General features: G+C 41.2%; 1 protein-coding gene across 1 annotated transcript in view; it reads left to right on the forward strand.

The window, feature by feature from the left end:
• Positions 1-27,433, forward strand: part of GPSM1 (G protein signaling modulator 1) — a 396,418-nt gene that overhangs the window by 167,223 nt on the left and 201,762 nt on the right. Inside the window, exons 8-9 of the mRNA XM_089677029.1 lie at positions 99-207; positions 11,622-11,745. Coding sequence (XP_089533155.1) covers positions 99-207; positions 11,622-11,745 — 233 coding nt within the window. The remainder of the gene's footprint in view (positions 1-98; positions 208-11,621; positions 11,746-27,433) is intronic.

Raw genomic sequence — 27,433 nt, forward strand, 5'->3', positions numbered from 1 at the left:
AGAGAAGTCTGTGAATGCCATTTAGGCATGAAAAAACCACGTGATTCGCCAACATGCAAGAAAAACATGCTGGCTTTACTCTCTTCTTTTATTTGTAGGGTTGGTGAAGGACGGGCATCGTGGAGTCTAGGGAATGCCTATGTGGCATTGGGTAACCATGAAGAAGCCCTGCGATATGCCAGAAAACATATGGAGATTTCCTGTGAGGTAAGAGAAGGGGGGTCCCAGAAACTGACACATTCACAATAACGCTTGTTGTTAAAACCTTAATAAAACAGAACAAAAAAAAAACAACAAAATCATATTTGGATTTACCAACAATTATGTAGTTTGCAGTCCTACCTTAAAACATATAAATTCAGTAAATTGTTTTAGGTAGGCCCTATCAATAACAGTAGATAGCTTTGGTAAATCAAAAGAAGATTGTACACAGATTAAATGAACATATTGTAATGTGTGGTGTCAGCTTTAGGGTGCCAGACCAATCACACTCTTACTTGGAAGTCCCAGACCAGTACTACACTGTCAGTTAGGGGTTCCAAAATATGACCCACTGATACTTTGGAAGCCCAATATAACTACACCCTGACACTTGAGAACAATGACCCCCTGGCATTGGGGATTTCCAGAACAATAGAAGGGAGGGTCCCAAAAAAATTAATCACTGGCACTTGGGGGGTCTAAGAACAAAGACATACTGATAAGTACTAATATAATAATAATAATAATAATATAAAGCTGTTTGCATCATATACACCGATCAGCCATAACATTAAGATCACTGACAGGTAAATTGAATACCCTTGATTATCCCTTTTCAATGGCATCTGAAAGTTGGTGGGATATATTAGGCAGCAAATAAACATGTTGTTGAAGCTGATGTGTTGAAAGCAGAAAAAATTGGCATTGCAATTTGTTGTGTATGGGGCTGCATAGTTGCAGATTGGTCAAGGGTGTCCACAGCCAGAAGCACCTACATAGGGCATGTGAGCATCAGAACTGGACCATGGAGCAGTGGAAGAAGGCCTGGTCTAATGAATCATATTTTCTTTTAAATCATGTGGATGGTTGGGTGCAAGTGTGTCTCTTATCTGGGGAAGAGTTTGCACCAAGATGCAGTGTGGGAACAAGGTAAGCTGGCTGAGGTAGTGTGATGCTTTGGGCAATGTTCTGCTGGGAATCCTTGGGTCCTGCCATTCATTTGGATGTTACTTGACACGTAACACCTACCTAAACATTGTTGCTAACCATATACACCCCTTCATGGAAATGTATTCCCTGATAGCATTGGCCTCTTTCAGCATGTTGATGCATCCTGTCACACTGCAAAAATGGTCAAGAATAGTTTGAGGACTTGGCCTCCAAATTCTCCAGAGCGCAATCCATTAAGCATGTGTGGGATGTGCTGGAAAAACAAGTCCAATCCATGGAGGCCCCACCTGGCAACTTGCATGACTTCAAGGATTTGCTATTGATGGCTTGGTGCCAGATACCAAAGCATGTCTTCAGAGGTCTATAGGCATGCATGCTGCCATCGGTCAGGGTTGTTTTGGCAGAAAAAGGGGCTGTTTTAGCAGCAATATTATATGTTATCATAATGTTATAGCTGATCAGTTTGTATTGCCCACTTAAATCAATGATACACAACTCAAACAATAATAAACATATATCTAACCCCAGCTGCTATATTATAGCTGACCTGCAGGTATGATCTCTTTTGCATACTTACATTGGTCCAGCTTGACACAATGAAGGTATGCATATCTCATATCTGGTCATTGGTGAGCTGGAAATCACTGTAGTACACAGCCCTACTACAGGGATAACTGTGGTCCTCTGTGTCCTGCTCAGGTTTTATGCAAACAGTTTACCTTCTGTACAGTGACCACAGGGGGTCCCTCTCTTGGCACTGTCATCATTTATAGAATGCCTTGTATTTTTTTTGTTAGTGATCCTAATGTCACTGTCCCTCTTCTCCCCTTCATTCAATCAAAGAACGCTTTGTATTAATTGAAAAAAAAATACACGGTGTTCCATGAATGGTGGCATTGCCCTCTGCCATCACTGTGTAGTGGTAGAGACTTGCAGGTATGTTCCTGTTCCGGGCTTTGTGTGTTCTTAGACACAATCAGTGAGGCTCAGCCATGCTTCCCCGCTCCCTTTTCACAGGATTTGATTGACAGCAACAGGATCAATGGCTCCCACTGCTGTCTCTGAATTCTGTGAGGAGAGAGAGAGCATTGATGCTACTCTTGGGCATAGCTCTGGTTAAAAAACAGGGTAAGGTAAGTATTTGGGTGGGCGCAAGGTTGAGCTGATACTGCAGGGTTTTTTTAATTTAATGCATAGAATGCATTAGGATAAAAAACCTTAAGACTTTAGAACAGCTTTAAACGGTATCAAGCCCTCTTCATACGATTGTAAATAAAAAAAATATAGTCCATAAATGTAGTTCTTATCCACTTGACCACCGGAAGGTTTTACCCCCTTCATGACCAGGGCATTTTTTACTATTCAGCACTGTGCTATTTTAACTGGCAATTGCTCGGTCATGCAACACTACATAAATTAAATTTATATCATTTTTTTTCACACCAGCGGGGATTTCTTTTGGGGGTTTTTGTTCACCATTGGGTTTTTTATTTTCTATTATATGACCAAAAACATACTGAACATGTTGAAAAACGAAAACCTAATATTTTCTTTTTTTTTTTTTGTTATAAACATATTTTATTGCAAAACATATTCAATAAAAAAATTTTAATTTCTTCATACATTTAGTCCAAAATGTAGTATGTTACATGTCTTTGGTTAAAAAAAATCCCAAGAAGTATATAATAATTGTTTTGTGTGAAAGTAATAGCATCTGCAAACTATGGTATATATACTTGAATTTAACGTAGCTATAGATGTTATACTGGTAATGGCGATGATCAGTGATTTATAGGGGGACAGCAATAGTGTGGCACGATGTGGCCCTAACAGACACTGGCATGGAGAGACACTAACTGACACTGACATCACTAGTGACACTAATACAGTGATTATGTATAGTATGCTACACTGTACTAATGTTATTGGCTGGGAAGGGGTTAAAGTTTTACTAAACCCATGACCCTGCATTCACTATATCTGGTCTCCCACAGTACACAGAACATGGAAATAAAATTGTTTTAGTAAATCTAAACTGCTAAATACCTTTTCGCATTACCAGTTAGAGCAGTCTTGTGACTTCTATCAGTATCGAGCAGTGCAATGGTTACAGCTTGTAGGAGTTTTCATTCTCTTCTGATTGTTCTATGAGGCTGCAGGACCCCTGACCATCTGTCTGGACAGTGCTGATTAGTCCTGTGCCGATCACATGCACTCTCCCAAGGAGAAAAAAAAAAACCCTCTAGCAATACACACCAAACTGAGCATGTGAAGTTTGCCCGCAAAGCCCTGTGCTATCAGCAGATGGATTGGGGACTGTGGAAGAAGATGAGGATCTAAGAAGACAGTAGCAAACTTCCTTTTTACACAGTGCAGAGTATTAACCCCTTCAGCTCCACAATGAGTATAACCAGCACGCTTTACTGCATATACAGACTGATTTTACTGTTGTGGCTCTAGTAATGCTTTAACATCAAAGGGAAATCAAGGGGTTAACTATGCCTGACAAGTGTAATTTGTGCTGCTTTTACTAACAGATCTGCCTTTTTTTTTCTCCTTGCTTTTTAAGAAGAAACAGCCATATTCCTGTTCTGTCTATACAGAGTTCTGTTTATTTGTAAATACAGATCTGTTGACAAACTCATGCTGTGTCCAGTCACAGCAGGGAGCACGCGCATAAATGAATAAATGTAGGGATGTACATTGCCGTGCCTGCACCTGCTGCCCACTCACAGTATATTTACTGTGAGCAAGTTGGCAAATGGTTGAAGTTTCGGCAGGATTTTTTTGGTTATACTTCTCTTCTAGGTCACAGGCGTTTACTTACTTATGCACTCCTGTAACCCAGAATCAGCCAAGATCACTGCTGACCTCACAGAGCCTCTCAAGGCTCTGGAAGGATCCCAACCATATTGTCAGTATCTGCCCAGCTGCCTGATTGACAGCTGGCTCCAGCTCTCAGCATGAGGCTGAGAGCAGGAGCCAGCTGCTTTCGCCCTCTCACCAGCCCAGTGCTCCAATGTGTGCTGGACGGCAAAGCAGTGAGTTATGAATAACAGTCTCCACTCTCAGTTCAGAGCTGATTGAAGAGTGATTAGCAGTCATGTGATAGCTCAGTTCTTGGGCTTAGAGCTGGTGGGGGACAACTGCAGCAACACACGTACGCAGCACGGCAGTTAGTATGTATGTTTGTTTTTTTTTTCTATCTACCCCAAACTTTTCCTTTAAAGCAAGTTAAAATACCCCATCCACCAATAGTGACATATAGTGGTTTTGCAAAAATAAATTAATAAATAAACAAAATATATTCTCTAGAGCCCTTTTTTGGCATAAGCACTCTATGGCACTATTAGTGGAGGGGTGTTTTGTTTTTACTTGCATTAAAGCGGAGTTCCAGTTGAATAACAAAAAATAAAAGTCAGAAGCTACAAAAACTGTAGCTGCAGACTTTTAAAATACAGGCGCTTACCTGTCCGTCGGTCCAGCGGTTTCCTCACCACTGCTGGTTTCACCGGCTGTCTTCTCTCCCCGGCGTTGGCATCTTCACTTGCACTTTGTGAATGGTCCTGTAGTCTTCTGTCACCTGTCCCAGAAGACTACGGGGAGGGAGGGGGGAGCACAATGTCCGCTTCCGATCGCCTTAGGCGATCGCAGTGGAAGTGGGAGCACGTACCAGTGAAATTTGGGTACCTGCTCCCCAAAGGTGCCAATCCTGAATGGGGAGCAGGGGACAAAGGCTTAAAGTGGAACATCCCCTTTTGGGTGGAGCTCCACTTTAAGCATTACATTTATGATTTATACTGTATTTTATTAATGATGCACTGATACTTGGGGTCCCAGAACAATGGCACACTTACATTTGGGGATCCTAGTACAATGACACACTGACACTTGAGGGATCTGGAACAAATGCACGAACACTTGGGGGTCCCAGAACAATGTGTCACTTGCACTGGAAGAAGGGGTCCCAGTACAATGACACACTAACACTTGGGGCTCTCTGGACAATGATTAACTGACACTTGTGGGTCGCTGAAGAACAATACCATACTGACGATTGGGGATCCCAGGACAAGGATTCACTGGCACTTTTCCCAGAACAATGACACCACAGTAATTGGGGTCCCTAAACAATTACACAGGGACACTTGGGAGTGCCCAAACAATAATATAGACACATGGAGAACCCCTAACAATGACACTGTAATGCAGGCCATAGATGGGTCAAAAATCGGCCGATTTTTCGGCCGAAAATAAAGTCAGCCGATTTTTGGATTGTTAGTGGGTTAATTGTTTGGCCGTTTTTCGGTATTTTGGCAGATTTTTTTTATCGGTAAAGTTCGAAAAAGATCGGACGATTTTGCCGATCGGACGAGCATTGACCTGCAAGAGGAAGACAAAAAGAAGAAGAGGAGGATGAAGAAGAAGAGGAGTAGGATGAAGAAGAAGAGGAGTAGGATGAAGAAGAAGAGGAGGAGGATGAAGAAGAAGAGGAGGAGGATGAAGAAGAAGAGGAGGAGGATGAAGAAGAAGTGGAGGAGGATGAAGAAGAAGTGGAGGAGGATGAAGAAGAAGTGGAGGAGGATGAAGAAGAAGAGGAGGAGGATGAAGAAGAAGAAGAAGAGGATGATGAAGAAGAAGAATTCCAGTCTGGCAAAAAGTGTCCCTGCAGAGAGCTCCGCTATTTCTTTGACAGTGCTTTGACATTTATAGCGGTTGCAACATTGTATCTATTTGTTTCCGAATAAAAACATCTGTATCCGAAATGGATACAAATAAATACATTGTTGCAGCCGCTATAAATGGCAAAGCACTGTCAAAGAAATAGCGGAGCTCTCTGCAGGGACACTTTTTGCCGGCTGTAGACGGGATGAAAATCGGCCGTTTTTTTTTTTTTACCATTCCTGGTAACGTCGGCCGCTTGAATGACCAATTTTTCATTTTTTTAAAGAAAAATCGGCCAGTTTTCTCCCCATCTATGGCCTGCATAACACTTGGCATCTCTAAACAATGACAAATTGACACCTTGTGGATTCAGAACAATTATGCACTGACCCTTATAACCTATCCTGATGATTGGGGCACAGATGCCTCTGGAGTCTGGCAATAAACACTATTGAATTATTAGGTCATTATTAGTTACTAGGGCTAGGTCGTTAAATATCTCTTGAATGTACCAGCTGTTCCATCGTTAGGACTTTGTTACATAATGTCCTTATTGAAACTTTTGGCAGAATCATAACTTCCTCTTGTTTGTTTTCTTTAATTGTTGCAAAGTCTGGATCTAATGACAAAGGTTATAGAAGTACATCATGTCTGGCTAACAACCCAATTAATTAACTCAACAAACAGTTCCAAAGGAAATATGGGCTGTTCTGTGAACTTAAATTCAAGATCAGTATTCCATTGAATCCATCAGTCAAAGGTTTTCTACAAAGGCTAGTTATGAGACTTGTAAAGGAAACACCACTTACAATCAGTCACATTGTACATCTTAGATTTTCCCCTTCCGGTGCTCAGAATTCCTAATTTATCTTGATCTTCCCTGAACCCTGACGCTATTCCTTAAAGTGTAAGTTCAGCTTTACCAAAAGCAGACTTTACTTTGCCATATGGGTACAGCAGCATATTGTGGTAAATCTGCTGATCAACCAGCACTGCCTTTTTTGTTCAGAGAATGTAGTCCAAAACTGAATTTAAAAGAAGCTTTTTTAAAACACTCTGCAGCTTGCAATGGCCCTGTCCCTATTGCAGGAATGGAGCTTAGGTTTGCACCAGTGACCCCTAGTGCAATGGGAGGGAGTGTGACGATTGTGCGCAATAGTGACATGGACGCTACACGTGACAGCATCTTGTTAAAGCCTCAGCCATGTTGTTTATCATTTACAATTATCTCTCCTTTTCTCCCTCCCCCCTCCTCTAGAAAATGGAGTTTGTAGCTTTAAGTTGTAACAACTTCAAAAGAGCCTTTTATTTTAAAACACAAATAGAGGTGAGCTCCAGAGCTCTAAACCGCTAATTAGTCTTGTGCAGGATGTCTGGTTTTCAGGAACTATGAAAATCACTTTCCTCTGCCCTATCGTAAAACAATAACTCAGTTAGATGTCACACATGACCTGTTAGGCCATTAGGGCTCTAGGAATGCAGAGCGTGCCATAAAACGTCCATTCCACATGTCACAATTTCACATACAGTTCATAACATCCAACAGGAACTGGGCACATTAATTTTAGGTATATATTTGGAGAGATCATTTCAGGCCGAACAGATCCAGGTCATACACGACTATGTTCGCACATGGGAAGGAGGAGAGGGCAGTCTCTTCCCTCCTGGGTGACAAAGGTACGCTGTGTTTGATATCCCTGGGTTTGAAATATAATTCTGAATATTAATCTGCCAGTTGCTAATGCCACCTGCACATACTGGGAGTTATTGTTATTAGTATGAAAGTGTAGCTGCGACTTGGTCCTAAACTTGGTGGCCTCCTAGAACCCATCCCCAAACTGGATGATTGGTCAGTTGTTCTCAGGCGACACCCCTTTAATCACCTAGAAAAGAACTGGCAGGCCTGGTGAAGGGGAGCTCTCGTTTACCATCAATCAAGAAACATCTTAATGTACTTGAGAGCGAAGGCAACGTTTTTGCTCGGACAATTGGAATCTGCTAAACCAGGACTTTGCAAGTATTCTGCTTTCTTAACGCCTTTCTTTTATTTCTCTGTTGCATTATTGTTCTCTTTATGTCTTTGTAACATCTTTTTCTGTATATATTTTAATTGCACCACTTTGACCTTTTTAGTAATAAACCCTATTGTCACGGTGTAAGGTCAGGTTCAGAGACCAGTTGCTATAGCAGTAAAAGGCTTACCTGGAACCAGCAGGATAGGTACACCAGCGGATCCCCCTGGGAATGACGCAGGCTCACCTGAGGTGCGGGGTCTAAGTATTAACCGGTATTCACCAGAGCTCCTAATGGTGGAGATGGATTGGGCTGCGTGTTAATACCAGGTCGCAGATCTCAGGATCACCCCACCAGGGAATGAGCAGACTGGGAACCAATAGCGGATCAACAGGTTAGGGATCAGACGAAAGCAGAGTCGGTCACAAGCCAAGGGTCGGTCACAAATGGTAGCAGATCAATCGTGGTCAGGAACAAGCCAAAGGTCAGTAGCGGAGGTGTAGACAGCAGCAGGAACAGTAGCAGGATATTGGCTGGAAAGGCACAATAATCTGGCAAGGAGGAAGTCCAAGGACATGGCTTATATAGGAAGTTCATGGGAGGAGCAAGGAGTTCAAGGTTCAAGAGCAAACAAGGCACAAGGCAGGATTATCCAATAGATGAGGCAAAGTGTTGTCCAGCATCCTAGGTAGCTCAGTGAGTAGAGTTACTGCCTGACACAGTAGAAGTCCCAGGTTCAAGTCCAGGCCCTGACACCTATTTTGAAAGTGTTGAAACTGTCTCTAAAGCTTTTAATGCAAACCAAAGAATCCCTGTCTCTTGAAGAGTGCTACTGTATGTAATAATCCTCTGAATATACCTGTCTGTGGTGACTGTGTGTGTTGCAGACGCCTATTTCTAATATAGTGTTATTGCTAGCATTTGTGAGTTTCCTCCTTCTCTGTAAAAAAAAAAGGTGGTGGTGGCAGTGTCAAGGGTTAATTGCGTAATTAACCTGACCCAGTAACAATCGCTCTCAGGCTGCTGGCACATAGATTGGGATCCCACGAGCTGGAAAATATTTGTGCAGGGCGCAGTTGAGAGTGGCATTGTTAAGCAAGTGACAGCGCGGTGCGAGATTGGCTGGTCCTTTGGTCACGAGTTGGTGAGAAGGGCAGGGTCAGGCGCCACGTTCCATTACAGGGAGCACAGTCCTGTTTGGGGTTGCATATGCACAGTGTTTACCCACTCCTGTCACAGCCACTGAGCTCATCATGGGGAACAGGAGAGCATACACACTGCGCATGTGCAACCTCAAAAGAGCAGTACTGCATTTCTTCTCATAGCACTAGGGGGTGCTGATCCCAACAACTGCACCATCCCTACATCAAACTATAAACCATAGGTAGGCACTCTTGCTTAGACTCCATCACTGAAGAAAAAGCATGTTGTAGCTCATTTAAAGTTTGCTGCTCAACATTTAGACAAGCCTGTGAAATACTGGGAGAATATAGTCTGGTCAGATGTGACCACAATTGGACTCTCTTGATTCCATAATACACACCATATTTGGAGATTAAATGGCACTGCACATCACCTCAAAAAGACCATACCAACAGTGAAGTTTGGAGGTGGGAACATCATGGTGTGGGGCTGTTTTTCAGCATACTGTACTGGAAAACTTCATGTTATTGAATAAAGGATGGATTGAAAAATGTACCAAGACATTCTTGATAAAAATATGCTGCCATCTATGATGAAGATGGAACAAGGGTGGACATTTCATCAAGACAATGATCCCAAATACAAAGCCAAAGAGACTCTCAATTGATTTCAAAGAGAGAAAATTAAGCTGCTAGAATGGCCCAGCCAATCACCTAACTTGAATCCAATAGACTGTGGAAGAATGGGCTAAACTCGCACCTGAGTAATTCATGTGACTAGTTTTTTCCGTAAGGAGGCATCTTGAAGCTGTCATTACCAACAAAGGATTTTGTACAAAGTATTAAATAAATTTCAGTTAACGTTTACAATACTTTTTCCCTGTGTCATTCCATGTGTGGATTGCATGGGTTGTTAACGACATGTGGGGAAAATTTCATATAAACAGCACCTTTAGAAATATATTTACTGAGAAAAATGGTGACGTTTTCAATATTTATTTTGCCCGCTGTATATTGTCAACTTGTAAGCCCCACAGATACACCTGCTAGTTTGTGTTAGGTTTATTGCAACAAAATGCCATTGACTTGGTTTTTTAATGCTGCTGGTATTGGAACAGCCACATAATCCAACAGATGAAATTTTCTATAGCCGCTTGCCGACTGCTTAACTTAGATTTATGGTGGTAGCACGGACAGTCTGTGCTGCATCATGTACCTAGTACTTGATCCACGCGCCTGTGTAGGGGGCACACACGCCCCAATGACCCAGCTGTGCTGTGATTCATTACCACAAAAGCCAATCAGAGGGTCCCGGCCAATGATTGACCACCGGGACCCACTGATCAGCGACGTGTTTCATGGAAGAGAAAGCAGCACATATTACACACATTACAATATATCCAAGTATATAATATACTCACATCATAGAGGAGTAAAAAGACAAATAGATAAATCTTCAGCCAAACTTAAAAATAAGGCTCTAGTTGGCAGCAAATAGTCATAGATTTACTATTTGGATTCAAGTCAGGTGATTGGCTGGGCCATTCTAACAGCTTTATTTTCTTTCTTTGAAACCTTATTTGCTGCCAACTAGAGCCTTGTTTTTAAGTTCAGCTGAAGATTTATCTATTTGTCTTTTTACTCCTCTGTGTTGTGAGTATATTATATACTTGGAACTATGTAAATACCCTATATGGACCTATACTGTATGTTCTAAACAAATGTATTTCTAATCTCACAGACTATATCACCTTTGTTCAGAGCCTTTTCCCTAAGGAAGGAGTAGAATTACTCCGAAACGCATCAGTTTGTTATAAGACCGTGTACCCCCCAGCCAGCATCAGCTAATGTCATACTGCCCGCTATAAGTCACTGGATGTATAAAAAATAAATAAAAATTCCAGTCTATATACAATAGTTTTTACATGCTATAACTTTCACACAAACCAAATAATATACACTCATTGGGATTTTTTTTTTTTATCAAAGACATGTAACATTTTACATTTTGACCCAAAATTCATGAAGAAATAAATTTTTTTTTTATTGGATATATTTAATAGCAGAAGGTAAAAAATGTTTGTTTTTTTCAAAATGTTTTCGTTTGTGTAATTAAAAAAAAAAAATATGGCGATCAAATACCACGAAAAGAAACCTCTATTTGTGTGAAAAAAATTATGTAAATTTCATTTGGACACAGTGTTGCATGACCACGCAACCGCCAGTTAAGGTAGCACAGTGCAGAATAGCAAAAACGGCCTGGTCATGAAGAGGCCTAAACCTGCCGGAGGGAAAATGGATACCAAGGAACACTGTTGGTGAGATAATACCTTTGCCATCAAATTACTTCTTTGTGCAGAATATATTAAATGTTTATGAAGCCACAAAGAGGACAGAATAGGGCCCTGTATTTCAGGAAGACAACAAATAATAAACCACACTTTAAAATGTTATTAATATATTAAATTATTGAACAGTATTTTGGTATAGTCTGTTCTATTTCTGCGAAGTAAGAACATGTTTTTAGAGCAAGGCACAAGGGAAGATGTCTAAGGTGACTTAACAAATTAGTACACTCATCTCTTTTGTTGTTCTAAAAGTATATATTGTCAGATTGAAGTTTTCATTGAGCTTTGGTGGTTGTTACAGATTGGGGATCGTAATGGGGAATTAACAGCTCGAATGAATGTAACACAGCTAATGTCTGCCCTTGGCATGAGATCCAATGAAGATGATGGTGATGGGGTGCAGCATGATGGATATGAAGCACAAGGTAAGCTGGACATTTTTTAAAATTTTCAGAATACATTTTGTTTTTACTGTGACATTGAAAAATAATTAAGGAAGAACTAAAGGCAAAACCTTTTTTTCCCCCTTTCCTTAGGATAGAGTAAGTGAGGGTTATATAACCCATGTCAGATTTTTTTGCTATCTGCATCCCATTGGGGAGATTTCCCTTCACTTCCTATCCCATAGCCAAAACAGGAAGTAAGAGGTTATCATCCAGAGTGCGGAAATCCTTGGTTGTCACCAGAGCTAGTGTTCTCCACTGGAAGATTGATTTCTGTTCTGCTGATAACCCAACATTTGGGATTTTCTTTTACTTTCATTCTTGGCTAAATAGGACAGTTAGAAAGGGTGAATTTCCCTAAAGGGGACACAGACAGCAGAAAAAACCTGACAGGTGTTCTGAACCCTCTCTACTCTAACCAAAACTAAAAGTTTTGCTTTTAGTTAGACTTGACTTACAAATTGAAGCTGAAAGTATATTTGTTTAACCCTACCCTCTCCACAGATTGAGAACGCTACTATCCAAAGGTGTCTGCTTTATTAATTCATCCAGAAAGCAGATACCCTAAGACAGGAAGAGTGTTACTGATGGGATCACCAGGTGAAATAAAGGGGAAAAAAAGTTTAAAAGGAAAAAACAATTGTAGCAGCTTCTTTCGTTAACATGACCATATGTGAGCGTTTTGGACATTAGTTGACGAGAGAAATGTCCAAAGAAGATGGTGTATAAAGTGATGGACACTGATGGATTTAGTTAACACAGTACAGGGCATTTTTTAATGTATATGTTTGCTTTTTGTTTGTTTTTGGTCTCCCAAGGATGGATAGAAATTTATCTACTATATTATGATATTTGTGATTAAGGCATGCAAACATTTACTGAAGGCTGCACAGAAATATTTTCATTTTCCTTGCAGAAGTTTATTAAATTATTTGGCAAACCTTGTAAAGTGTGCATGTAAGTATGTGTGTATATGAGATTTTGTGTGTGTGTGTGTGTGTGTGTGTGTGTGTGTGTATATATATATATATATATATATATATATATATATATATATATATATATATATATACACACACACGAACAACTATGCACGTGTACGTTAAAGAACTTCGAGTATATAGCTCGTACTTATGAGCTGTGATACCTTGCTATCAGTTCATGTGATAGTTTTGTTTTTGTGAATTTGGTTGTTTCACTGTCTTTTTTTTTTTTTTTTATCCTGTTAAAAATACAACCTCTAATTCCAAGTTGTAATGCCGTGTAAAATCTACATAAAAACAAAATGCAATGATTTACCAATCTCATAAACCCATATTTTATTTACAATAGAAAATAGAAAACCTATCAACTGAGAAAATGTACCATTTTAAAAAAAGGTAATTTTGAAATTGATGGCAGCTACACGTCTCAAAAAGGTTGGGACAGGTTAACAAAAAGATATCAAAGTAAGGGGTACTGACAAGGATGAGCATTTTTCAACTAATTAGGTTAATTGGCAACAGGTCAGTAACATTATTGGGTATAAAATAGGCATCTTAGAGAGTCAGCTAATTGCAAAGACTTTAAAATATCATCTACAGTACATAATATCAAAAGATTCCAAGAATCTGGAGAAATCTCTGTGCACAAGGGACAAGGTCAAGACGCAATATTGGATACCTGTGATCTTGGGAATAAGAACAGGCATAATTCTGTGATGGTCATCACTGCTTTGGCTCAGGAATTCAACCCCTGGCAAAAAGTATGGAATCACCACTCTTGGAAAGTGTTCATTCAATTGTTTAATTGTGTAGAAAATAAAACAATCACAGACATGCCTCAAAACCATTTTCATTTAACTTTCCAACCTTCTGGCTTTAATAAACACTTCAAAAAATAAAAAAAGAAAGAAAACTGTAGTCAATGGCAACTGTTTTTACAGATCAAGAAGAAGCCATATGCGAATGTGATCTAGAAACGATGCTGTCTTCTCTGGGCCGAAGTGTTTTAAATGGTCTGTTGCAAACTGGAAAACTCTGTTTTGAGGTAAATTGAAATTTGACATTCTAGACTAAAGAGGAGTAGGACCTTCCAACTTGTTATCAGTGCTCCATTCAAAAGCCTGCATTTTTATGGTATGGTGGTGCATTAGTTTGTATGGAATAAGTTGGTTGCACATCTGGGAAGACTCCATATATTGTAAAGCGCTGAGCAAACTGTTGGCGCTATATAAATCCTGTATAATAATAATCAATTTTGATAGATATATCCAGGTTTTAAGACTGTGACAACATTTCCCCACAAGGCACCAGCAAATTGCTATCCTCAATTTCCAGACCTTTACAGGGTTTTGTTAATAGAAGAAAGGATGCTATACTGTGGTAAACATAGACCTCTCCCAACTTTGGGGTTGTACTTTCCCTGCTTTTTTTTTTGCCCTGTCCCAACTTTGTTGAGGCGTGTTACTGCCATCAATTTCAAAATTACCTGTTTTGTTTTCTTAAAATGGTAAATTTTCTCATTTTAAACATTTGATATGTTTAATATTGTGAATAAAATATGGGTTTATGAGATTTGCTATTCTTCGCATTCTGTTATGTAACTTTTACACTGCATGCCATCTTTTTTGGAATTTTGGGTTGTAGATGTTTTGTGGAATGAAACTTATGTGTCATGCTTCTGTGCACATCGATCCTGTGCCAGGTTTTGCCTCTTGTCCGAGTTGCTTGGGTTCCTACCCATCCAACCTGACCCTAGGTATTGTTACTCCTCTGCACATGTGTGTTACTGTTCGAGCAATGTACTTTCATGTGGAAGCCAGACCTCTCTGGTTCTTGTGGTGTTTGCTGCCACTTAATTATTCCCAGTTTCTGTGTGTTGTTTTACCCTGTCTTCATTCTCCGTGTTTTCACTGTCTGTGCAGTTATAGTCCCTTTTGATTTCTGTTCGTGTATCCCTTCAGTTCTTATTGATGTGTGTGTCCTTCTCAGCATTGTTTCCTGTTGTTGTTTGCCCTGCCCTGATGTTTTTCACTTTTGGAGAAAATAGCTGGTTGCATTTCGCAACCCTACACCAACCCTATCCAAAACAGATAGTTCAGGTCAGATTTGATCTAATTTGTGTACAGTTTATTGAGATAGTCAATTGGTTGGGTGCCTGCTGCACCTCCTCTGCAGAACCTGCTATGCGTGTTGACACAAAGTGTTGGTTTTTAAGGTGTAGTTGGGCAAATATTTGTAGAAGTTCCTGCCAGGTTTCTTCTACAATATGGATTTAGGTTACTTGGATTTAAATTCTAAGTTTGCTTGCTAAAATCAAAGGAAATTGGTGACCAAAAAAAGCCACATGATTATAATTTTAATACACACAAATAAGAGACATATGAGATGCATTAGAACATTAAACTTCACATGAATCTAATTAAGCTGGCACATCACAGTGCATCAAATCGGATTTGCCTGTTTGGTTCTGTTAGTGTTCTCATGCCTCTAACATTCAGACATGTGCAGAAATTTTCTTTCCCCAAAAATCTATGTGTGGTTACTCCTTTTAGTGCATAATGTTCTAGCAGGTCTAAAACACATAGTTTGTGATGTTGTTGGGTACTTGGAATATATATAGGCAGAAAGGAGAAGAAATCACTGACCTAAACCAAGCAGCCTTCACACATGGTGTACATATGTATACCCAAGGTTGTGTCAAGTAGTGAAGGAATAAAAATAACAGTTTTAGAGAATGTGGCTCCAAAATAATATATATATACTGCTGCCAGATTTCTGACCGGGCAGGTCCTTTTTAGGGTGTCAGGATCGGGATCTGAACCCACGTCCTCTGCTGTAGCCAGCCAATACTGATCTTTCTGAGCCATCAGGAATGCTGGACAGTTCCCTGCCCAATACCTTAGAGAGCCTTCCATTATGTCATGTTAATCTTGAACCCTTTGCTCCTTCCATGAACCTGATTTAAAAGATAAATTCACCTTTGCAACATGTTACATGTGCCACCCATTTTTAGGGTGGAATATGTAATATGTTCCAGCATTTGCAACCCCTCCCCTCTTCCTTGACAGGGGTCAGTGAATATTCTCCCCACACTCATTGTCACATTTAAAAATTACGTGGTCGTGCAGGGCTTTGGCTTGTTCCTCGAGTACAGTTCTGATTGATCCCAACCCACAACCACTTATTACTGACCTTTGGCTTGTTGACTGACCACACTTCTGCCTGATCCGTACATCTGCTACTGGACCCCAGCTTGCTCATCTCATGTGGTGGAATGATCCTGAGGACTGCAACAAAAACATGCAACAAAACCACCATCTCCACCAAACCACCATCAGGTGCCTTAGACCCCCCACATCATCCGCCAGGGTGACCTGCTTGTGATCTTGCTGGTCGGTGGGAGCCTCTCTACTGCTTTAGCTACTGGTCTCAGAGCCTGACCCCAGACCGTGACACAAGGAACTTAAAAAAAATTCTACAGATTTTTTAATAAAATATACACTATATTGTCAAAAGTATTGGGACACCCTTCCAAATCATTGGATTCATGTGTTCCAATCACCTCCATGGCCATAGGTGTATAAAATCAAGCACCTAGGCATGCAGACTGCTTCTACAAACATTTGTGAAAGAATGGGTCGCTCTCCGGAGCTCAGTGAATTCAAGCTTGTTACTGGGATAAGTCTATCTGTGAAATTTCCTTGCTACTAAATATTCCACGGTCAACTGTTAGTGGTATTATAACAAAGTGGAAGCAACTGGGAACAACAGCAACTCAGCCACCAAGTGGTAGACCACGTAAAATGACAAAGTGGGGTCAGCGCATGCTGAAGAGCACAGTGCTCAGAAGTCGCCAACTGTCTGCAGAGTCGAAAGCTAAAGACCTCCAAACTTCATATGGCCTTCAGGTTAGCACAACAACAGTGCGTAGAGAGCTTCTTGGAATGGGTTTCTATGGCCGAGCAGCTGAATCCAAGCCTTACATCACCAAGTACAATGCAAAGCATCGGATACAGTGGTGTAAAGCACACCGCCACTGGACTCTAGAGCAGTGGAACGTGTTCTGTGGAATGACGAATCACGCTGCTCTGTCTGGCAGTCTGATGGATGTGTCTGGGTTTGGCATTTGCCAGGAGAATGGTACTTGCCTGACTGCGTTGTGCCAAGAGTAAAGTTTGGTGGAGGGGGATTATGGTGTGGGGTTGTTTTTCAGGGGTTGGGCTTTGCCCCTTAGTTCCAGCAAAGGGAATTCTTAAAGCGTCATCATACCAAGACATTTTGGACAATTACTTGTTCTTGTGGGAACAGTTTAGAAATGGCCCCTTCCTGTTCTATCATGACTGCGCACCAGTGCACAAACCAAGGTCCATAAAGACATGGGTGAGCGAGTTTTGGGTGGAGGAACTTGACTGGCCTGCACCTGATAGAACACCCTTGGGATGAATAGGAGCTGAAACTGCGAGCCAGTCCTTCTTGTCTGACATCAGTGCCTGACCTCACAAATGTGCTTCTGGAAGAATGGTCAAACATTCCCATAGACACACTCCTAAACCTTGTGGACAACCTTCCCAGAAGAGTTGAAGCTGTTATAACTGCAAAGGGTGGGCCAACTCAGAATTGAACTCTACGGACTAAGATTAGGATGCCATTAAAGTTCATGTGCGTGTAAAGGCAGGCATCCCAATACTTTTGGCAATATAGTGTATATTATGGAAAAAAACAGTCAATCTTTTTTGTTGGCATTGAAGGATTTTGTGGTGTGTCTCTTGTTATAATATTTGGCTAGATTTTTGCTTAAAATGAACCTGACACAAGGCAAAGCAACAAGTTTACTTGGCAAATGCTCTCCCTAGCCACTCAAACTCCCTTTGCTCCGCTACCGCTTTGTTTAGCCACTAATAGTAAAGACAAATACCCAGTACTTCTGAGTATGGAAGAGTTTGTGACTCACTCTCCTTCACTGGTGCTCATGATTGACTGCTTAGGCACTCAGAGCTGTCAACTGGGGATGAAGAGTGAATTCTCAGATCTGTGCAAGCTGCAATTAGAGTGACTTCGAGTGCACATAGGTCTTCTTTTTTTCACTCCCAGCAGTCCAACAAAGGAGGGGGTTTGAACAGAAAGTGAATTTGTAAGGTAGGAGAAGAGGGCTGCAGTGAACTAGTTATTTTGTCCTGTATGTGCAAAGTATTGGTTCACTTTAAAGGGAATCTGTGACTTTACCTACATCATTGGAACCCTCAGTGGATACCTGGCCCTTCCGGATATGGAGAAGCATGTGACCTTATTCCAAAATTACATGAGCGGCCAGTCACCAGATCCAAATGCAGTCTAGTGCCAAGTAGGAGAGGTAATTAACCCCTTGTAAACTCTGGCACAGAACTTAGTCACAGAAGGTTAGATGTTAGTACTCCAATGGAGCTGCAGGGAAGCATGGGGAAACAACAGTCACTTTGCCATGAGTGAGCAAGCCAAGATGCCTTTGCAAGTTTTTATGTTTTGTGTTAATTTGCAGGCCTGGTGCATCATTATAATAACTTCAATTAAATATACAAATGTGTATATTCTCCCTCCAGTGCCTGTAATCTGCATTTTGCAGCAATTGCTTAGCTTCTGCCCATATTGACTATGGGCCATACAGCAAAGCAGGAAGCAGAGTCTGAATATGTAATAAGCAAATATGGTTACCTCTGTGTACTTATATAATTACAAACTATACAAAGTAGCAAGATTTGTAAAGCTGTTTACAATAAACTTAATGATTCCCCATGTACAGTATATTTAAAAATCATAAAGTCAAATTTACAAATAGCTACATTTATTTGTTTTACTTGCTAAAGGATTTGTAATTCTGCTCAGGCAGAACAACTAGATCCTGCACTTCCCTGCAGACCACATTATAGTTGAGAAATATTGCCTTGTCCAGGTCCCATCCTAGCCTGTGACTGGGCAATGAAAGAGAAATGGTATACTGAAAGGGTCAATCCTGGGTCCCCCCCCCCTTCTGTAATCATGTTTCCTATAAGTAATAGAGCCCTAATTGGCTTATATTGCTGACTTCCTTCCCCTGCTGGAGTGCCATGAAGGAGATTACTGGAGGCTGATAACAGGACAGAGTATAATTTTTATGCAAAATGCATATAATAATTTTTATTAATGAGCACTTACCGTACATAAATGCATAAATGTCTTTACCGGTCCAGTGTTCAATCTTAAAAAGACTACAGTTTCCCTTTAATTTCATAATATATCCAGCTCACTATGACTACACAGATGCAAATATTATACTCAGAAGAAACATAAGAACATAATAATAAATAATGCAAACTATTTTACTCTAATGTAAATATCAGAATGCCACTGTCAGGATAAATGTATATGGACTATCAGATGAATTATTGATGTCAGCTAGATGCAAGAAATCATCTACCCTGTTCATTTTGCTCTTGCAAATAAGTAGTATTATGTGATTTGACTCAATGTATATTATTTCTAATTAGATTTTCTTCATTTTATGAACATCACATTTAACAAAATACAGGAATAGGGACTCGATTTACCAAGTGGTCATATAATATGATACTTACAGAACAGGTAGATTTTGGTTGGGGGGGGGGGGGGGAGGCATCAAAAGTTAAGGTTCAGTGCCCTATGTGACCATGCAAAGTGACAGTATTTTTTTTTTTTCAGGTTTTTATAGATGGTGGTGTCTGTGTGTTGCTGCTGCAACCAGTGCTGACTTTTATCAGTATTGTATCTGCTATAGATTAAGGCTGCAATTACAGGTGAAACTCAAAAAATTAGAATATCGTGCAAAAGTTCATTTATTTCAGTAATGCAACTTAAAAGGTGAAACTAATATATGAGATAGACTCATTACATGCAAAGCAAGATAGTTCAAGCCGTGATTTGTCATAATTGTGATGATTATGGCTTACAGCTCATAAAAACCCCAAATCCACAATCTCAGAAAATTAGAATATTGTGAAAAGGTGCAATATTCTAGGCTCAAAGTGTCCCACTCTAATCAGCTAATTAAGCCATAACACCTGCAAAGGGTTCCTGAGCCTTTAAATGGTCTCTCAGTCTGGTTCAGTAGGAATCACAATCATGGGAAAGACTGCTGACCTGACAGTTGTGCAGAAAACCATCATTGACACCCTCCATAAGGAGGGAAAGCCTCAAAAGGTAATTGCAAACGAAGTTGGATGTTCCCAAAGTGCTGTATCAAAGCACATTAGGAACACAGAATGATAGCTTCCATGCCACGCCGCATTGAGGCAGTAATTGCTGCAAAAGGGGCCCAAACCAAGTACTGAGTACATATGCATGCTTATACTTTTCAGAGGTCCGATATTGTTCTATGTACAATCCTTGTTTTATTGATTGCATGTAATATTCTAATTTTCTGAGATTGTGGATTTGGGGTTTTCATGAGCTGTAGGCCATAATCATCACAATTATGACAAATCACGGCTTAAACTATCTTGCTTTGCATGTAATGAGTCTATCTCATATACTAGTTTCACCTTTTAAGTTGCATTACTGAAATAAATGAATTTTTGCACGATATTCTAATTTTTCGAGTTTCACCTGTATATACATTTTTGCACTCTCAGCTCTTACCCCTGACTTATGAACATTGCCCCCTCTACCCCATGTGCAGCTCAGTTTTTAAATATAGATAGTGTGGACCACCAAAGGGGGCAGAGGCAGCTGCTAAACATTCCCTTACTTTTTCCTAGACTAGAAAAAGCTTGGCTAGAGTTCTACTTTAAAGATAGCTATTGTTTATTCATATTTATAAAATAGCTAGTTATTATTCATTGTATATTTTCTGTGCCCATATATTTTGAATAGTGGGGCTTGTAGTCTAGGGATTGCAGTGTCAGCTGTTTATAGTCACCTGTCCCGGAATCCAGTTACAGGTTAAGCTGCCCATGGATTGAAATCTGGCCAGTTCAGCAGGGACCGACCAAGTTTCACTCAATCTATGGCCATTCACAGTCTACTTCTGTCGAGTGGGACTGTTGGAAGACTTTTGTTGATCAGTAGCTGCAGTACCCCTGTCAGAATACAAAGGCAAAGCAGGGTGGATTCCTGCATTCACCTCACATGTGTGAATAGGGGAACCACTTGTTTTTTTTTCGATCAGCCCTCTGGCTGATTGAAAAACAAAAATGAGGCATCTATGACTAGCCTTAGTTCTGCAACCTTGTTTGTTTTTACCATAATAAACTCAATGATCAGCTTACAGCATTGACAAGGTTTCTATGGTCTGTGTTGCTCCAAACACAGGAGCAGCGTATCCTGAGAAGGAATTGTTTACCCAGCTCTAGAAAGAATTCTTCTGCACTTTATAAATGATCTTGGTTCCACTACATCCAGAGTTTGCTGGAGCCATCACTGAACAGATATGGCTGGACACAGAGGTAACTTACTATTCAAAGAATTGCAGGATGATTGTACATGGTTGAATATCTGCAGTTATTTTTAAGTGGTATTAAACCCAAAGCCAAAAATATATTAAATTGCAGCTCACCAGTTCTTGGATGTGGTGGCTGCATTTGTTTTCTTTTTTTTTTCTTTTTGGCTTTTGTCCTTTATACCTGGTCATCTGGGCAGTAAGTCTGTTATTTGTTTACTTACTTTAACCACTTCAAGACTGGACTGTTTCACCTCCTTCCTGCAGCAGCTGTGTTCCAATAGACATGAATGAGACACGGGGAACACATTAATGCATCTCATGTGAATAATGCCTTATGGTGACACTGGGATTGGTGTGACTGTGTTCAAGGATACTGTGACTGTGTGCACTGGAGTGGTGAATATGCAAGGGCTTGTTACACTTGTGGTTGAGGGAGCAGTAAAACCTTGCGGTTGAGCCACATTTTTACCATCCCTCAACTGCTCCCCCTTTAGCTGGTATGGTAGTGGCTGGGAAGTACACTTGCCATGGCAGGAATTATACCCCTGTCATGCTGGACGGGAACTACCACCCACCAAGAGCATGGTGAATAGGGCCATGCTGTAACTTCCCCACAACTGCCCACAATGTATGTAGTTGCAGTATGGTAGTCCAGCATTTAGGGCGTTAAAACAGGTGTTGAGGCAATACAATGTATCGCAAGTGTGAATGACCCCCCCATACTGCTCAGGTCAATGATGAGAGACACTTTATGCTGCAATTTACACTTTTTGAGTGTGTAGTACAGTGCTGGGCTGTGAGAGTAGAGACTTTAAAGGCTGCAACATTGTGCCCTTTGTTTTCATGTGATCATCACAGCGATCACATGGTACAGGGCCAATGAGGTACACAGATCACACTGCTGCAAGGCATTGGGACTACACGCAAGCAGTGAGAATGGACGGATATACTGTTATGTCCTCCTAAATCAAGGAAGCTTTTGCCCAGCCATATATACACTATATGGTCAGCTTTTATTATTTTATTTAAAACCTTTATCCCAAAACGAAAAAGAAAACTCTGTGGTGTAGGGGCTTATAAAGTTTTAGCTAGAAGTCAGCTTCAATTAGTTAGTCAAGTCCATCTATACCTACTTATCCAGCATTTCCCTCCCCCAGACTGACAATGCATCTGTCTAAAGATGTCTATTTTACTTCATCCAGAATGCAAACACCCTAAGACAGGAAATGTTACTGACCAGATCACCAGGTGAAATAAAAGGGGGGAAAAAAGGCTTAAAAAGAAAAGTAATGCAGCCAGCACATATAAGGATTGGTAAAATGTAATGTATTGGGGTTTTTACCGCTTTTACGTTCACTTGTGACAGCGGGGTAGTGCTGTAAGAAGGGCCTGGTTACATTAAACCCACTGATTACTGCAGAAAGGATCTCTGCCATAAAGGCAACTCTCTTTTCGAGTCATCACTGCTCAATAGCTTTTTACAGGATAAAAGAAAACATAATTTAGTTATTGATTAAAATATACCATTCCCTTCAAAAACTTAGGGCTGCTGTAGTTGGACTATTACTTAAAAAGCTAGCTGCCTGGCTGTTATGCTGATCCTCTCCTTTGAGTCACTGATCTGAAACAAGAATACAGAGCAGCAAAGTAAATTCAGAAAACCTTATGTGTATACTTTTCTGTGTTGTGGTTCAAAGAGGTCTATGTGTAACAAATTTCCCTTGTCTTAAAGTATAACTAAAGACAAAACTTTATTTAGTTTTGGATAGAGTGGAGAGGGTTTAGAACACCTGTCAGTTTTTTGTTTTCTATGCCCCCATTAGGGAGACTCACCCTCTCTATTTGTCCTCTTTACCGTTCTCATTGAAAGTGAAAGTAAAAGAAAATACATAGTTACATAGTTAGTCTGGCTGAAAAAAGACAAAAGTCCATCCAGTTTAACCAAAAAAGAAAAAGTTATAATCCTATACCCACAGTTGATCCAGAGCAAGAAAAAAAAACCAGCAAATCATGATCCAATTTGCTCCTGCAGGGGAAACAATTCCTTCCTGATCCCCCGAGAGGCAATCGGATATTCCCTGGATCAACTTTACCTATAAATGTTAGTAACCAGTTATATTCTGTGTATCCAAGAAATAATCCAGGCCTTCAAGCAATCCACGGAGCTGGCCACAACCAACTCTTGAGGGAGTCTATTCCACATTTTCACAGCTCTTACTGTGAAGAAACCTTTCTGTATTTGGAGATTAAATTTCTTTTCCGCCAGACGTAGAGAGTGCCCCCTTGTCCTCTGTGATGACCTCAAGATGAATAACTCTACACCGATTTCACTATATGAACCACTGATGTATTTATACATGTTGATCATATCCCCCCTTAATCTCCACTTCTCAAGAGAGAATAAATTCAGTTCTCTAATTCTTCCTCATAGCTGAGCTCCTCCATGCCTGGTATCAGTTTAGTTGCCCTTCTCTGTACTTTCTGCAGTTCCCCAATGTTATTTTTGTGAATTGGTGCCCAAAACTGAACTGCATATTCCAGATGAGGTCTTACTAATGATTTGTACAGGGGTAGAATGATATCTCTCTCTGGAGTCTGTACCTCTTTTAATACAAGAGAGGATTTTGCTCGCTTTAGAAACCGCAGCTTGGTATTGCATGCCATTATTAAGCTTGTGATCTACCAGAACTCCCAGATCCTTCTCCACCATTGATTCCCCCAGTTGTACTCCCCCTAGTATGTATGATGCATGCATAGTCTTAGCTCCCAAGTGCATACCCTTACATTTATCAACGTTAAACCTCATTTGCGCTGAGCAAACCTTTTAGCGCTATATAAATACTGTATAATAATAATTTTCCACATTGTTGTCCAATTAAATAGTGCATTGAGGTCAGCTTGTAAATTGGAGAAATCCTGTAAGGACGTTATTCCACTGCAAAGCTTGGGATGTCCCCAGAAAAGTAATAGAGAGGACATATTCCCATAATTTTCAGGGATTTCCTCTCACTTCCTGTTTGGCTATAGGACAGGAAGTGAAGGTATATCTCCCCAATGGGACAGAGATGGCAAAACAAATCTGACAGGTTTTATAACCCTCCCTTGCTCTATCCAAAATGATTTTTTTTTTTTTAACCTATAGTTCTACTTTAAGCATTCACACAGTAACCACAAATTATTGCTGTAGTGTTTGTAATATAACTATCTCCTATAGGAAATAATCTTATTACAAACAATAGGGCAATCACTTGTGCTTGTGCGAATGCTTAAAGTGGAACTGCACTGCATCTGAGCACCACAAACCAAACATTTTATTTAATTCATTGTTAATATTTAACCGAACACCCCCCCCCCCCCCCAGGAAGTAACTGCAGAAATGTACAAAAAAAATTTAAACAAGTAAACATGATATACTTTCCTATCCATTTACTAATGCTAGCAGCATAAGGATTAAAAATAGTCCATGTTGAGCCATCATGACAGTCAGGTAGTTCGCATTTGCAAAATGAGAAGTCAGCAAAAGCAGCCTCTATGCTTTTGTCAGGAAAGGTGTCCCTTATGTCAGGGAAATTTTTTTTCTCTCTAGCAGTCAATCAAAATATTGTGGTCAGTCTAGATATTTGACTTACCAGTTCTTTGGGGGTCGTTCACATGATATGTGATTTTTGAAAATGCATATTTCATTTTAGTGTGTTTTTAATGTGTTGGGTTAAAGTTTTACACCTTTATAAATGCATTTTCATCCCTGGTCACATGGAAAAACTGACTAACTGCATTTTGATGTGCTCTCATAGACTTCAATGGAAGGTGTGTTTTTCTGACAGAGCACGGAAGATATTGCAAACAGGATTTTCCAAAACTACAGGAAAGTAATATACAGCCAAATAAGAGTAACATTCAAACAATGTTACATCATTATATAACAAGGCAATGTTGTATACTCAAATAGCAATACAGCATAAAGAAAAAGCCTGTACAGGGGTAGTAGTATGGTACTAGGATGGCTAGGGTGGCGGGGTTGGAAACGTAGTACAGAGTTCCATAAAAAAATTAATAAATGTCACTTATGAAATCACTGGAACATGGCTGCAGCTCCCCTGTAGTGCATTGGATACACTCAGAGGTATGTAGAAAGAGAAAAACAGGGAGCGCCACCAACTAAGTGTGTGACTTGGCTATGACCGCCTACAACAATGCGCTGTCAACAGCCCTTGACTCACTAGCGCCTTTAACCACACGCAACATCAGACCCCGACCGCTCCAGCCCTGGCAGACTGATCACACCAAAACCCTCAAACGACACAGTCATGCCCTGGAGCGACTATGGTGCAAAACCAAATCCCAACAAGCCTTCACCCGATACAAATCTGCCTTCCACACCTACACCTCCTCCCTCCATGCTGCCAAACAAGCCTACTTCCTGACCCTCATCAAGGCCCTCTCCTCCAATCCTCGCCGACTCTTCTCCACCTTCAACTCTCTACTCTCGCCACCCCCACCTCCACCCAGCACCTCACTCAGTGCCCTTGAGATTGCCAATCACTTCAAAAACAAGATTGACACAATTCGCAAGGACATTGCCGCAACTCACACGCCTTCTCAACCCGTCCCCTCTCACACAGCTACCCCCTCATCCCCCCTCCCCCTCGACATAACCCACAGGGACTTCGTCGCTGCTCAAACTCCCTCCAACCCCTTTCCCCCTCACTCAGCTACCCCCTCTACACCCCTCTCCCACGGCCCCACCACTGCTCTGACCTCCTCTTCCACCCCACCCTACATTCCTCATACTGAAGCTCCCCCCACACTCCGCACCTTTGACCTTACTACCATCGAGGAAGTCTCCAAGATCCTCTCTGATGCCCGCCTCACCACCTGCCCCCTCGACCCTATCCCCTCACAACTCCTACAACCTCCCTCCCCCTCCATCCTACGCTCCCTCACCCACATCTTCAATCTCTCCCTCTCCTCCGGCACTTTCCCTTCCCCTCTGAAACATGCACACATCACCCCCATACTTAAAAAGCCCTCCCTGGACCCCAATGACCCGAACAACCTCAGACCCATCTCCCTGCTCCCATTTACATCTAAACTCCTCGAGCGCCTAGTCTACGCCCGCCTATGCTCTCACCTCAATGACAACAACCTCCTCGATCCCCTACAGTCCGGCTTCCATCCCCTACACTCCACCGAAACTGCCTTACTCAAACTCTCCAACGACCTGCTAACCGCCAAAGCTAATGGCCACTATCCAGTGCTCCTACTCCTTGACCTCTCTGCGGCCTTTGACACAGTCGACCACCCCCTCCTCCTCAAAAAACTACACTCCCTCGGCTTCAGAGATTCTGCTCTCTCCTGGCTCTCATCCTACCTGTCACAACGCTCTTTCAGCGTTACCTATAATGCCACCACCTCCCTCTCACTCCCCCTCTCTGTTGGGGTCCCTCAAGGCTCTGTCCTCGGGCCCCTTCTCTTCTCCATCTACACCTCCTCCCTTGGCCAACTCGTACACTCTCACGGCTTCAACTACCACCTCTATGCCGACGACACACAAATCTATCTCTCAACCCCCCACCTCACCCCCTCGTTCTCCGCCCGAATCACACACCTGTTGAGCGACATATCAGACTGGATGTCGCTCCACTTCCTTAAACTGAACCTCTCCAAAACAGAGTTTCTTGTCTTCCCTCCAGCCCGGACACCACCCCCCATTGACTTCTCCATCATGTCCAACAACGCCACCATCAAACCCGTCCCGCAGACCAGAGTACTTGGTGTCATTTTGGACTCCAACCTATCCTTCCAGCCCCAAGTCCAATCTTTAACAAACTCATGCAGACTCCACCTCCGCAACATCACCATGACTTCCAATCTCGGCAACGACCAGAAGTGATGTCACCCGGCTCTTCCTGACTTATTGCATAACCATTCATGCAGCAACTTCAAGGATGAAAAATGGGATAGAATTACTTTTAAATGCAAGGATACCTTCATATGCACATTGAAGGCTAACATCCTTAATGGCTTTTGCAAGGCTTGGTAGGGAAGTGGGATTTATCTGTAAGTAAAGTATGTATAATTATCATGCATAATTTCACAGGAAAATCTGTAATGGTGAGGTGCAAGATGGCCAGTTTGAAGGAGGGCGGAAGATATTGGTTAAAAACGCTTGACAATAGTCTGCAAACTTGGGTCCAGGCTATTTAAAGGGAATTTTTTAATGTGCTTTTGAATGCTGGGAAGTTGTGTTTTAGCGTCT

Source organism: Staurois parvus, unplaced genomic scaffold, assembly GCF_062004578.1.
Source record: "Staurois parvus isolate SC_StPar_1 unplaced genomic scaffold, SC_StPar_1.0 ptg000176l, whole genome shotgun sequence".
In the NCBI taxonomy this organism is placed as follows: Eukaryota; Metazoa; Chordata; class Amphibia; order Anura; family Ranidae; genus Staurois; species Staurois parvus.